Raw genomic sequence first — 13721 nt, 5'->3', positions numbered from 1 at the left:
TTGGGAAAGTTAGAGAACACTATGCCTTATAAACTTCACCAAATCCACCATGACCTAGCTTGTTACTCTTATGAAAATTATTTGTTGCAGCTTCAATTGTGTTAAAATCGAATTGAACTATGCCTGATCTTGTAATATCATCTGCAACTGAAAGCACATATAATAATGTTAAGGTGGAGCGTTTCCAAGGGATGTTTGCAATTTTAATGCAAAGAAACGTATAGTGTCTTACCATCATCTGGTGGTTCAGTACCATAATTCGTCATTGACCTCCCTACAAGAGAAATATATAACCATTTCATAAGAAGAGAGAAAGAGATCACAACTAAAATAAAATCTTTAAACCAAATCCTGAAGAACTCACTTTCAGTTGCAGATTCATGGTACGTTTTTCTCCTTCTATAAAGACAAAACCCTAGAGCAAGCAGCACACTGGTCATCAAGGCGAGAACAACATGTACTAGTCCTGTAGAAATCTTTCTGCCATCTAAACAAGCACATATTACCGTAGGGTTCAAGAACAGAGCAGATAAGCTAGTACCATAAGGTTCAAGAAAAAAGCTAGTACGTAGGACTAATGAGTGTAACTCACCGGCTGTGGGAGCAAATTTGACTACAAGAACAGAGTAGACAAGCATCAATCATGGTTAGCTAAAAGATTAAGAAAACAACAGCTGGTAAAGATAGTTCTGAGAGATATTCTACCTTTTTCAAGAGGAATTGTGGGTGACGTCTTATTGTCAAAAACTCTATAAAATGAATAGAGATCCCACTGCATGTAACAGCTCGGCATGAAACTAAGGCCATATGTTTTCCCACGGCAGCATAACTTATAGTGATCCACATTCTTCCTTAAACATTTGGCACAGCTCCGCGGAGATATATCACTACTGCATTGCACAAAACCATAGATGTTTCGGGAAGTCCCAATCTTTTGGCTGTCAGCACCGTAGTACATTGGGTCTGACGACGAGGTAGCTTTTGCTATCACACTAAGCATTAAAGCCTCCCATGTTTTTCCAAACTCCGTCAAGTTGACTTGGAAATCTGGATCATGGTACTCCTTATTAAATGGTTCCATCTCGAGTGATCCAAAAAACAAACGGTTAGAGTAACGTATCATACAAGGAATTCCATTGTAGGAGGTCCAGTCGAGACCTTCTGTCTGGTTGTAACATTTTTGTATCAACCTTTTAAAAGAAAAGTTGATACAGGTTGAGCAAACCTTTGGTTCAGCACCTTGGATGCACGTCCCGGAAGCATACACACGATCGGGTCCGTGTCCAACGGAAGCATTGTAGAAGCCACCTCGAGCTGAGACATTAGAAGCTAGAGAAGAGAGTAGAAGGTGACGGTTTGTATCATATTTATCGTAGGGTCTAAATAAACCAGTGTTTCCGCATTTTTGTGTAGACGAAACATGAAAGCTTACAAGGAAAATACAGAAGACAAGCAAGAGATATTTCAATTTCATTCTCGATATCATACAGATTTAGTTTGGATTAGGATAGAACAAACGAGTACGTATATATGAATGTATATATGCATGATTCATGTCCATTAAATACATCCGTGTGGATTAAATTTTACGTAGTCAATGTCTATTGGGTTGACTCATGTACAATTTATTGTTGAGTCACGCATATAAACAAATTGGTGCATGATGCATGAGAAAAGCTAAAAAACAATAGCCGCAATTAGCCAATTATATGAATGAATCATGTTCATGTGGCACCCGGAACCACAAAAACACGTTTTATAGCATCGTAGGAAGAAATAATGCACATTTGGACGGTGAGATAAGCCAAAAAAACATTTTACACGGATAGGAAAAAGAAAATTGTATAAATGTATGTAAAATTCGTCAATTGGTATGGCAGAGCAATCTTCCCGGTAATAGCGCGAAAGCAGCAATTAGAACCAAAAATGTTAAACCCTAATCCCTTAAACTAAGTCGAGCGAAAATAAGGTTACATTATTAAGAATTACATTTAAATTAAATGGCTTAATAATATATAGGACCGACTGGTTAAGTTGATGGATTGGCAATGAGAAAAAGCCAAAAACGTGCAGATAAAGTAACGTAGTGTAAAAGTCGATTGGAAAAAACAGAGCAACACTATCAAGAAATTAATAAGACAAAATAGATAGACTCATTAGCTGCTTCACAATTATTATCTCTTTCGCATTTTTGTAATTACTATCTGTAGTAAATCTACGTTGCTATCTGATATGGATTCTAAAAGAAACACATCAAAACCAGATTTCTACCATAAAAAGCTGCTTTAATTATTTAAAAAGCTGCTTTAATTATTTATACCAGAAACCAGACTTATACCAGAAACATAATTACATCCAGATATAATTTCTGGACGAATGAACTAATAACACAAACAAACATCATTTAAATGCTGCGTCCAGATACTGCGTCTTCATACTGTATTCAAATATTGCGTCTAGTTCACCAACAAACAGGATTTCTACCATAAAACGCCACTTTAATTTAGTAAACAGAGATGATAGCTGATAAAACAGAGAAATGAACATAGGGGTAACGAACATAGCTGTGAAGAGACATGAGTATGGGGTTGCCTGAATCATTAACGAAACTGATAGGAGATCCTCAAAAAATTCAGTTAAGTTGCTTGATTACAAATTTACAGACACAGAAAATAAAATTAGAGTGGAATACAATCTGAGGAAAAAAAATGTATAGGTACTGGAGCTCTAAAGCCAATTAATAAATGACTCAATAACCATACTATAGGACATCATGAGTGGTCTTCAACGAGGATCTAAATCACTAACTGTTGCATCATTGATAGAGGAAGGAAGAAATTTGCCAGTAGATTGACCTGACTCCAAGTCTTCAGCTGCTACGTCCCGATCGCTTCGGAAGAAAAATCCAGGTTGGTGAGGCACGGGTAAGGTGATTGTGTTACTAGTAAGCATCAAGATGATTGTAGAAAAAGTTGGACGATCCAAAGGATTTTCTTGAACACATAACAATGCGATATGGATGCATCTGACAACTTCGCTGCTGTCACAACTCTCTCCGACAACTTGATCAACGAGTTCTAATGGTGATCCATTTCTCCAAAGCCTCCATGCCTACAAAATGAGTGATCGATTTAGTAAGCTATGAAGTCTGTGTTTTGATGTTTTCATCTATCTACATCCATACTCACATATGTGACCAAGTTGATAGAATTGTTGTCTGTCTGGTTAAAGCTGCTATTGCGCTTGCCACTAATGATCTCAAGAACTAAAACTCCGAAGCTATAGACATCAGATTTTGTGGAGTACTGGCCATGCATTGCGTACTCGGGAGACATATAACCACTGAAACATAGAGTGTACTTTTCAGCATAAAGATGACAATTAAATACTTTTAATTCGTAGAAACTCAAAAGGAGAGAGAAATTACTATGTTCCAACTATTCTGCTAGTATTGTCCAGGGTTTGATCAACACCAATAATCCTGGCCATGCCAAAATCCGCAATCTTGGCGTTCAGATCTGCATCTAAAAGAATGTTACTAGCTTTAAGGTCACGGTGTATGATTGTAAGCCGTGAATCTTGATGAAGATATAGAACCCCTCGAGCAACTCCAGTAATGATATTGTATCTCGTTGTCCAATCCAGTTGACCTTGCTGTTTAGGGTCTGCACATTCATACATACTCGTTAGCTAAATGACTAAAAACGAAGGTTTCGAAATATGGCAAGTACTGAAAGCAACATACCAAACAATAGATAATCAAGGCTCTTGTTTGGAACAAACTCGTAGACGAGAATCTTTTCATCTCCGTCAAGACAGAACCCAAAAAGCCTAACCAGGTTTCTATGTTGAAGCTTTGCTACTAGAACAGCCTCTGTCTTGAACTCTTGTGCACCTTGTCCTGATGTTTTCGACAGTCTCTTAACCGCTACTTCATTTCCATTTGGAAGTATACCCTAAAAGAATTGACATTTATTCAAACATCCATATATTGATTCAAAGGTTCAAACTTTCAAGTGAAGAAACAGAAACAAGTCGTTGAAAGAAGTTAACAATATACCTTGAATACTTCACCGAATCCACCTTGACCAAGCCTGTTGCCCCTCGAAAACTTATCCGTAGCAGCTTCAATCGTCTTAAAATCGAATTGCAATGAATGTACTGAAATATCATCACCAGCTGCAAAACGAAATCGTAGCTTTATTAAGCTAAAATTCAGTTTGGTCCTTCAAAATCGTCACAATAGGTCTCCAAGAAAACAGAGCAGATGAACAAAATCTAACCATCTTAGCACAAAGCCCTTTTCCTCAATCATGATAAAACCCTAATGTAACAACAAAACTCACATTGAAAATCAACATCTCGGTACGATTTTTTTCTCCGATAAAAGGCAAACACAAGAGCGAGCAGCAGCAAAAAGATGACGACGGTAGCTACAACAATTCCCACAATAGCTCCCACTGAAAGCGAATCGCCGTCTACACAAGTCACATAAATTAATTTAATTAAAGATAATTTATTTTCTTACTTACTTATTTGCTAAATTTAATTAATTTAATTAAAGATAATGGATTTTCCTACTTACTTATTTCCTAAATTAAATTAATTTAATTAAATAGACACACCTATTAGGAAAAAAATTTGTGATGAAAAAAAAGAATAAAATATAGTTAAAAGACACAACTCTACAATGAATAGATACAACTGTTTGAGTTTACAAAATAACAAATAAAAACAATTTTTTTTACAAAAAAATACTACGAAAAGTCGCAATTGTTGTTCGCATTTATTCAGATTGTTATTTTAATTTTTAAATATTTAAATATTTTTCTAACGAAAAGTTACGATAATTAAACGCAACTGTAAATTATATATTAAGTTGTATTAAATTTCTCTATTGCTATAATAATTTCTAAAATTTTAGTTAGATTATAGAGTAACGTTGAATATTAGATATTAATATTCAATTATTTAGGTTCAACATAAAATGAAAAATTTGTTTCAACAAACTTGTTAGTTACTGATGAAGAGACAAATATAAAGAGAGTTCAAAAGACATGACTATTTAAATAGATACACCTATTAAAACAAAAAGTTGTGATGAAAAAACATAAAATATAGTGAAAAGACACAGTTCTACAATGAACAGATACAACCGTTTGAATTAAAAAAAACAAATAAAAGCAAAACATTTACGAAAAGGTACTACGAAAAACTGCAACTGTTGTGTATGCACTTGATTATACCTAATAACTCATATAAACTGATTTTAAATAGAATACATCTTTATTACTATATTGAAAAGTCAAATCCAAAAACTCACTATATAATCCATCTAACTTTTGGAAAAAAATTCTAGGTAGTTTCATTAAATTTTTATATTTAAAATTAACTAAAAGTTGTAAATTAGATTCATCATTCTAAAAATCTTTTGTTAAAATAAGAATTAGGGAAATTTCTTTACTTTTAAAAGAATGAATTCTAGAGAATTATTTATAAAGGTGTAAAAACCGTTGAGATTGAAATTTTATATTATTTTGTGTCATGACAAAAAAATGAAAACAGTTCAAACAAACAAATATATATATAGATTTCAAAATATACGAATATTCGAATAAACACAACTCTACAATGAACAGTTGCAGCTTTACAAAAAAACCGTTATAATGAACAATCGCAACTTTTCGTAAATACACAATTTAAAATTTCTAAATATTTTTTGGAAAATTATCCAAAAGGTACGATTGAGAAGACACAACTTTTGGTGGCATTTTACAAAAAAGCAACTTTTGGTTAAACACACAATTTAAATTTTTTACATATTTTTTTGAAAAATTATCCAAAAGGTACTATTGAAAAGACACAACTTTTGGTGACATTTATTCAGTATGCTATTATATATAGATTAGGTCAAAATTATTAGGATCCTTTATCCTATAAATCACAAGTCACACAACCAATAAAATTCTGCCGCATGGAAAATTTAACAATTTTTTTTTAATTAGCAAGTAAAAGTATCGAGATATTTTTGGATAAATCACTAAAAAGAAGTTATCAACCTCCACATTTTTCTGCCCCATGATCTTTTTCTAAGTCCACGATCTGTATCTTTTTGTACCCCTATATATATATCAGTTTTTCAACACACAATCATAATAAAACCTTTCACTCGATCAAAAAAATGATTTTTCATCTTTGTAGTTTCAGTTGTATCTGAGTTTCGGGTTTTAAAACTAATGTGTGTATATTTGTAGGGGCTAAAGGAATATCTTGTGATGATAGAATCCAAATTCTATAACAAAAATAACAGAGGTATTTTGGCTACATGCATGTATATATCAGTTATTACTTATTTCAATGTTCTCTTTTAATTAGTTCAAAGTCTCTGTTATTCACTTTTCTTTTTTCCAGGTGTTTGGCATTTTTTTTCTGGGCAAAGGTGTTTGGCATAAACCATGAAATTATGCGTTCTCAGACAGTCACAATCAAATTCACAAATGAAATTATTTTCTAAGGTAAGGCTTATGGCAAAAACAAAAGAAATTATTCTTAAGAATGGTTGGAAAAGTCTGAAATCACTTTTTTTTTTGCTCTTCGTGTTCTTCAATGTGCGCAGCTGTGCATATATATATAAATGATAAGTTGATAACTGTGCTTCCACATCAATATGCAACTTCGATTAGAGCTTTGATGGTTTAGGCATGATGTATATCTTAACATCTACTATCATCTATGTCATTTAAATTTAAATACACTATTACGTAATAAAGAATATTTACCTATTTGCACTTGGCAGACTAATGAGTAAAGTAATTTGGGTCATTTAATTAGTTTTCTATTGTTTCGTAGTAAATTTTAATTCTTGATTTGTCTTCAAAAGTTTATGTATTACAGGCTGACTTTTTAATTTGATTGTTTTGGTTTGATTTATAAAATTGTATGCAGATGGAGATTATGAGTGAATTACTTGATGTAAGAAGCCAAATAAGCCACAAAGACCAGGTCAAAAGTTAGGAAAAAAATAGAAGAAGAGAAACACAATGAGGTAAACCTTGAAGCTGCAAAGATAATTACATTACTATTTGTACCCAAGGAACTAATTTTAAATTAGATCAATGTAATCTTTTCTATTTAATCTAATTTAACTTTTCATATATTTGTCGTTAATCAATTTCTTTGTGAGTCTTTTTTTTTTGTGCAAATTTTCTTTGTGAGTCTTATGTTATTTATATACATAAATTTTATTTATGTATATTGTCAGCAAAAATGTGTCCGTGCATAGCACGGGAGGATATACTAGTATAATATAAAAAGGACATACCGTCCCTATCGCCAGTTGAAGGCTGCGGTGGAGGTGCCGTCTTCAAAGTAATATTATCAAAGGCTCCAAAGAAAGGATAAAGTTCCCACCGGAAAAAACAGCTCGGCCTCAGAACAACGCTGCCTTGATTCCCACGGCAACACTCTTGGTACCTCCTAACACTTGCTCGAAGACAAGCGTCGCAATTCCCCGGTGATAAATCCGGTGTGCACTCCATCAACGCATAAACTCGCTGAAACGTCGTCAATGAAGTCACATCCGCCGCGTAATACTTGTTACTAGAAGAAGATGATGAAGCTCCATTGCGTCCACTGGAAGCCGAATCTATCATCCGAAGCATAAACGAATCCCAAATTCTGTCAAATTCGGACATATTAATGGTGACATTTCCGGTGTTCCACCTTAATGTGTGCGGCTCTAGCTCCATCGATCCAGTGAATGAACGGTTGGCGTAACGAACCATGCAGAGAGTTTCAGTTTCTGGCCATGAGAAAGCCTCTGTTTGGTTAGGACAGTTTTTTATTAACTCTGTAACCCCCTCGGTAATACAATCTGAACAATCCTTTGATTCAGCTCCAGGGATGCATAGGCTCGTTACGTAGACTCGGTCTTGTTCTTGCCCAATCGAAGAGGTGTAGAAGAAGTTGTCTCGAGCCGTGACATTAGAGGCAAGAGACGAGAGGATGAGTCGACGGTTTGAGTCATACGTAGAATTTGGCCTAAAAGTACCGGCAGTGTTCACGCAAATCTCGCCGCACACAGAGACGAAACCGTATGCGACAAGGATGGATAACACGATCGGTAAGAGATTGCTTCGACACATTATTATTATTTTTTTTTAATTTTGGTTTTTTCTTTGGTGAAATGGCAAAATTTAAATACGCTTTTACGTTGGCTCTGTCAAAACTGGAGGCTCCAAACATTCTATGAGAGCAGTTGAGTAAAGGACATTTGAGCAGTTGAGTCAAAGTCAACTTAACTGATATCGATTAGTTTAGTGTCATTTGAGGTTTTAGAAATCTTGTGTTACGACGTGTTGTTCAATGGTGATTAGTGGTATATAACAATGGGCCACAGCAGAAATTTTCACAAAACACACTTATTTGAGTTTTTCTCAAGGTGAAAGTGATTGATTAAGTCTTCTTCACGTGGCATTATTTCTCTGTTTTTTGAAAAGTCAACAAAATTTTCTGTCGTACAGATTCGTCAAAATTAGCCTGACTACAATTACCAACTCGCTTAATTCAGCACTTCCTATTTCATTGTCCTGTAATGAAATAAGTATGAACCGTTACTGTTTCAACTGAGATCAAGGTTTAGTCCTCTAGTATTTGGTTGCTTGTCTCCCAAGTTATTTGTTAAGTTGACAAGTCTATATGGAAACATAAAAACCAAACAGAAAATGCTGGATATTCAACGAGGATCAACATAGATGATTGTTGCTTCATCTACAGAACTTGTTATAGACTTGCTGGTCGATTGACTCGACTCCAATCTCTGGCCTGGTGGATTCGATCCTGGTCTGTTATTGAAGAAAAATCCAGGTGGCAGAGGCACAGGCAGAGTTATTGAGCTGGTTGTGAGCATTTGGTAAATCGTCGACATTGTTGGTCTATCCGCAGGATTTTCTTGAACACATAACAGCCGAATATGAATATATCTAATGACTTCATCGGTTTTACAATCTTCTATGATACTGGGATCTATGAGGTCAGGCAATGATTTGTTCTCCCAAAGTCTCCAGACCTGATGTATATTTGGAATTATGATTACTGATTTTAAAAAAAGAAAAAAACTGGGGACTTTATTAGTTTAGAATTACTCACATATGTGACTAAATTATTAACCAAACCATCCATCTGGTAGAAGCTGCTATTCTTTTTGCCACTAATGATCTCAAGAATCAATACTCCAAAGCTATAGACATCTGATTTCATCGAGAACTGGCCATGTGTCACAAATTTGGGAGACATATAACCGCTGCAAAAACACAAGTTAATCGGAAGCGAAGGGTTCTGTGGTCAAATGTAGTACTGCAAGGCAAAGTTTACAATCCTTTGAAGAAACATCTGGAGTGCATTGCATCAACACCGATATGTTCCCGTAAATGGGCACCGGAGCTACATCCTTTGCATAGTATTTACCAGACAATAAAAAAGAAGAAGTAGACGACGAAATGTTTCTCACCGATGAAGATGCTCTTCCGACCATTCGGGACATTAACCCATCCCACACACTATCAAATTCCTTCTGGTTCTCTTTTCTTATCTCATTAACATTGTATAACCCATCATCCGGCTTCAAGACAAGTAGACCGAAGAAGGACTTGCTAGAGTAGCGGACATGGCAAAGGATTTTCTCACCAGACCATGAGAAACCATCCATTTGGTTAAGACAGGTCTTTAGTAAACTTTCTGATGTAGTCTTGATACAGTTGGAGCAAACATCGGGTTTAGCACCTGGAGCGCACATCCCCATGGCGTAAACTCGGTCTGGACCAAGCCCGATCGAACCGGTGAAGTAACCATCGTGAGCCGTGACGTTAGAAGAGAGGGTGGAGAGAATAAGACGGCGGTTGTTGTCATAAGTACTATTGGGTTTGAAATTCCCAGTAGTTGCGTCACAAGTCTCTGTCGACTGAGAAGAAACTGAAACGGCAGTGAAGCTTATAATGAAGAATAAGAAACAGAGGATTGATTCACAACTCTTCCTTGCCATTTTTTTTTTGTTTTTTTAGAGAATTGAGTGATGGGTGTTGTTTGGTATATGTGGTTGTGGTTCTTATCAATATCACCGTTATTTCTGAATTTCCTATAGTTGAGTGACCATGCCGCATTAATGTAGACATTGACTTCTTTGGATTTTCGTGGGAGGCTTTGTTGGACTAGATCCTATATAAGTCAATCTTTATTATTACGATTTTGGTCTTATCTAGACCATACAAAGTCAATTATTGGCCTAACTTGTTTTCTCTTTCAAGTTTCAATTGATAAAGGCTTTAATTGGATTAATTTTCAACAAGAATTAACCACTCATGAATCGTAATCAATGCATCATCTACAGAACAAGCAAAAAGTTATGATACTAAAATAGTCTCACTGTCTAAGGCTCTCAGCACTCAAAATATATATTCCTAAACGCATGCTAACCCAATGTGAATGCGTTTAATGATCTGAAAAGTCAAGAACACATGAAGTGAAATAGTTGCCCGACATTTTCTCTTTTTTTTTTCTACAAATAGTGGTAGACAAAGAAAAAAAAAACCAAATCGTCACTTTATTTCTATTAGTGTTACTCTCATTGTGAGAATCTGTCCACTACGAATCTATGGAGAGATCCATGAGTCAATTTTTTTTTTCGTTTCTTGTACTTGTAGATACATATACAAAAAAAAAAAAAACAATCGGTTGCTTGACTTTCAAGTTAAGTGTTATTGCCTTATTAGTATCCTTATTAGTATACTTTTATCAATTTCCTGAGTGAATTTTCTATGCTGAACCAGTCAACCTAAAAGTGACCCCGTCGGAAAACACTTTCAGTATACGGACATATATCAAGTGACAAGCCTTTGTGGAAAGCAAGAAAAAAAACAGAACAGAACATGTTGAATTTTCAACGAGGATTAACATCAGTGATTGTTGCTTCATCTACCGAACAAGCAAAAGACTTGCTGGTCGATTGACCCGGCTCCAATCTCTAGCCTAATGGGTTCAATCCTTGTTCGTTCCTAAAGAAAAATCCAGGTGGCAGAGGCACAGGCAGAGTAATTGAGCTGGTTGTGACCATTTGGTGAATCGTAGACATTGTTGGACGATCTGCAGGATTTTCTTGAACACATAACAGCCCAATATGAATGTATCTAATCACTTCATCGGTTTTAAACTCAGCTCTGATTCCGAGATCTATGAGCTCATGCAATGACTTTGATATGATCCTCCCAAGGATTCGGCACTTTCGAGTTGGTTGATAGAGACACCTTGATTCTAAAGACGACGAAGTCTTAAGAATAAGGATGGTGGAATGAATGGTCGCACAAGAGTTGCGGAAAGACTCTTGATATACCGGTTTGATCTTTCAGCCTCGCACCAAAAAGATCGGATCTCTCAGCCTCGCACCAAGGAGATCGGGGTTTTGACTATCGAAATCACACCAAGTAGTCGGTTTTGATTGTTGGAATCACACCAAGCAATCGGTTTTGTTCACAAAGAACAGAAGAGAATCACTCTCAAAAAGAAAAGGTTTTGATAAAAAGTTGGATTGTTGATTATTTCTTTACTCTTACATGAGTTTATATAAGATAAGAAAACTTGGTAACAAAGCCAAGTATTATTCTTGAAACTAAAAACAATAAAGATAGATAGTTGAATGAAGATTCAACTCTTGAATTTTGTCTTCCCAAGGTTTCCTTCCCAAGGTGAGTTGAACTCCAATTTTCGTCACTTCTCTTTGACCACAAAATAAAGTGATTATTTTGGGCTTTCTTGGACTTTAATTAGGTTCAAAGTGGGCTGGACTTGATAGGTATCATCCCCAATAGCTTTTCCAATGCTCTCTTTGACCATAAGCTCTTGAATAAGCCCATTTAGTGCATCCTTTAGGTTCTTAGCTTTTGCTCTAGTCATTGGTTCTTCAGGTACAAGCAATGGTTCCTCAGCTACAAGCTCCTCTCGTTCAAGCTCATCTACACTTTCCTCATGTTCAAGCTCAGCTACAAGCTCATCCTCCTTAGCTCCATCCATGATCACATCATCCCCCTCCTCTTGAAAAGGATTTGACCTCAAATCTGGATCATCTGCCACAAAAGGAACCAAATCAGAAACATTAAAGCTTGAACTCACATTGTACTTACCTTGAATATCAAGTTGGTAAGCATTGTCATTAATCTTTCTTGTGATCTCAAAGGGTCCATCGATTCTAGGCATCAGTTTTGACTTCCTTTCAGCTGGAAACCGTTCTTTTCTCAAGTGAACCCACACTTGGTCTCCTGGTTTGAAAACCATCTTGCGCCTTCCTTTGTTTGCTTGTTTTGCATACTGCTTTGTCTTCTCCTCAATGTTTATTCTAGCTTTCTCATGGATCTGTTTGACAAGGTCAGCTTTCTTTTTCCCATCCAAGCTGGCTCTTTCACTCAAAGGTAAAGGGGTTAGATCCAATGGAGATAAAGGATTAAAGCCATAAACAATTTGGAATGGAGAAAACTTAGTTGAAGAATGAACTGATTGATTGTATGCAAACTCAACATGTGGTAAACATTCTTCCCAAGTTTTAATGTTCGTTTTGATCAAAGCTCGCAAGAGAGTAGACAAAGTTCTATTAACTACTTCAGTTTGACCATCAGTTTGTGGATGACAAGTAGTTCTATTAACTACTTCAGTTTGACCATCATTTTGAAAAACAACTCAGCAACATGCAAAGCATTATCAGTTTTGTGACAAGGTATGAAATGCGCCATTTTTGAAAATCGATCAATAACCACAAAAACTGAATCTTTACCAGTCCTAGTTCTAAGCAAACCAAGCACAATATCCATAGAAATACCATGCAAAGGCTGAGTAGAAATAGGATGTCGATACTTTACCGTGATGTTGTTGATAGCTCTACAATCAACACACATGCGCCAACTTCCATCCTTTTTGGGCACAATTAGGAATGGGACTGCACATGGGCTCATGCTCTCTCTAACATGTCCCTTCTCCATAAGCTCATTATCTTGTCTTTGCAACTCCAATATCTCCACAGGATTAGTCCTATAAGCTGGTCGGTTTGGATATGATGCACCAGGAACAAAGTCTATTTGGTGTTCAATACCACGGATAGGTGGTAAACCTTTCGGATTGTCCTCCGGGAATACGTCCTCAAAATCCTGCAAAAGAAAGGTTATCTCACTCGGTAACACCGGTGCAAGGTCAGAAAAACTCATGAGAGTTTCTTTGTAAACAAACATAATCAAAGGTTGTTTCGAAAATAAAGCTCTATTAACCTCTCCTTTTCTCACAAAGAAATTTGAATGCCTGACGGGTTTTCTCTTACAGGCCTTTGACTTGGTTTTTCTCAAACTCTCGCTCTCTTTTTGGTGAATTGTGTTTGTGGGGTCGCTCATGGTGTTTGTTTCTTTCCTTTGCCTGAGAATCAACTGATCTTGGTAAACTTCATGAGGTGTCAACGGAACTAAGATGATCTTCTTGCCTTTGAACTCAAAAGAATATCTATTGGTGAAACCATCATGGCTTGTTCTCTGGTCAGATTGCCATGGTCTTCCTAGAAGAATATGACTAGCCTCCATAGGTAGAACATCGCACAAAACCTCATCCTCATACTTCCCAATGACAATAGGAACCTTTACTTGGATACTAACCTTCATCTCACCATCATCATTAAGCCATTGTAGCTTATATGGCTT

At 36.0% G+C, this 13721-nt stretch overlaps 2 protein-coding genes and 1 long non-coding RNA gene across 4 annotated transcripts in view; 1 reads left to right on the top strand and 2 right to left on the bottom strand.

Annotated features, from left to right (window-relative positions):
* The window catches only part of LOC104727807 (putative cysteine-rich receptor-like protein kinase 16), a 3274-nt gene extending 1788 nt beyond the window's left edge, over nucleotides 1–1486 (bottom strand). The window contains exons 1-3 of the mRNA XM_019232323.1: nucleotides 673–1486; nucleotides 365–487; nucleotides 26–141 (exon numbers count right to left, since the gene is read on the bottom strand). Of these exons, the coding sequence (XP_019087868.1) occupies nucleotides 26–141; nucleotides 365–487; nucleotides 673–1486 (1053 nt within the window). The remainder of the gene's footprint in view (nucleotides 1–25; nucleotides 142–364; nucleotides 488–672) is intronic.
* LOC104722687 (cysteine-rich receptor-like protein kinase 11) lies at nucleotides 2614–10146 on the bottom strand. 2 transcript variants are annotated; one of them, XM_019232317.1, is made up of 9 exons: nucleotides 9509–10146; nucleotides 9148–9301; nucleotides 7322–9067; nucleotides 4347–4478; nucleotides 4061–4179; nucleotides 3746–3956; nucleotides 3428–3665; nucleotides 3189–3342; nucleotides 2614–3111 (listed from the first exon to the last, which is right to left on the bottom strand). In XM_019232317.1, exons 3-9 carry the CDS (start codon nucleotides 8142–8144, stop codon nucleotides 2785–2787), a joined length of 2004 nt encoding a protein of 667 aa, XP_019087862.1. In that variant the 5' UTR covers nucleotides 8145–9067; nucleotides 9148–9301; nucleotides 9509–10146; the 3' UTR covers nucleotides 2614–2784. The 2 variants fall into 2 exon arrangements, with proteins under 2 accessions (XP_019087862.1, XP_010439191.1); XM_010440889.2 differs by having other exon boundaries at nucleotides 9148–10145.
* LOC104722685 lies at nucleotides 6175–7087 on the top strand. Its single transcript, XR_757235.1, has 3 exons — nucleotides 6175–6312; nucleotides 6412–6515; nucleotides 6946–7087. It is a non-coding gene; the product is annotated as an uncharacterized LOC104722685 (long non-coding RNA).

This window comes from Camelina sativa, chromosome 11 (assembly GCF_000633955.1).
Source record: "Camelina sativa cultivar DH55 chromosome 11, Cs, whole genome shotgun sequence".
NCBI lineage: Eukaryota > Viridiplantae > Streptophyta > Magnoliopsida > Brassicales > Brassicaceae > Camelina > Camelina sativa.
Note: the sequence above shows the minus strand (reverse complement) of the source record. Positions and strands in the feature narration are given on the sequence as shown.

Coding starts and splice junctions, on each gene's coding strand:
- LOC104722687 (XM_019232317.1), bottom strand. CDS start 8,144: ATGTGTCGAAGCAATCTCTTACCGATCGTGTTATCCATCCTTGTCGCA. Junction 3,666..3,745: donor CCTTGATTATCTATTGTTTG/GTATGTTGCTTT, acceptor ATGAATGTGCAG/ACCCTAAACAGCAAGGTCAA. Junction 3,112..3,188: donor CTATCAACTTGGTCACATAT/GTGAGTATGGAT, acceptor CTCATTTTGTAG/GCATGGAGGCTTTGGAGAAA.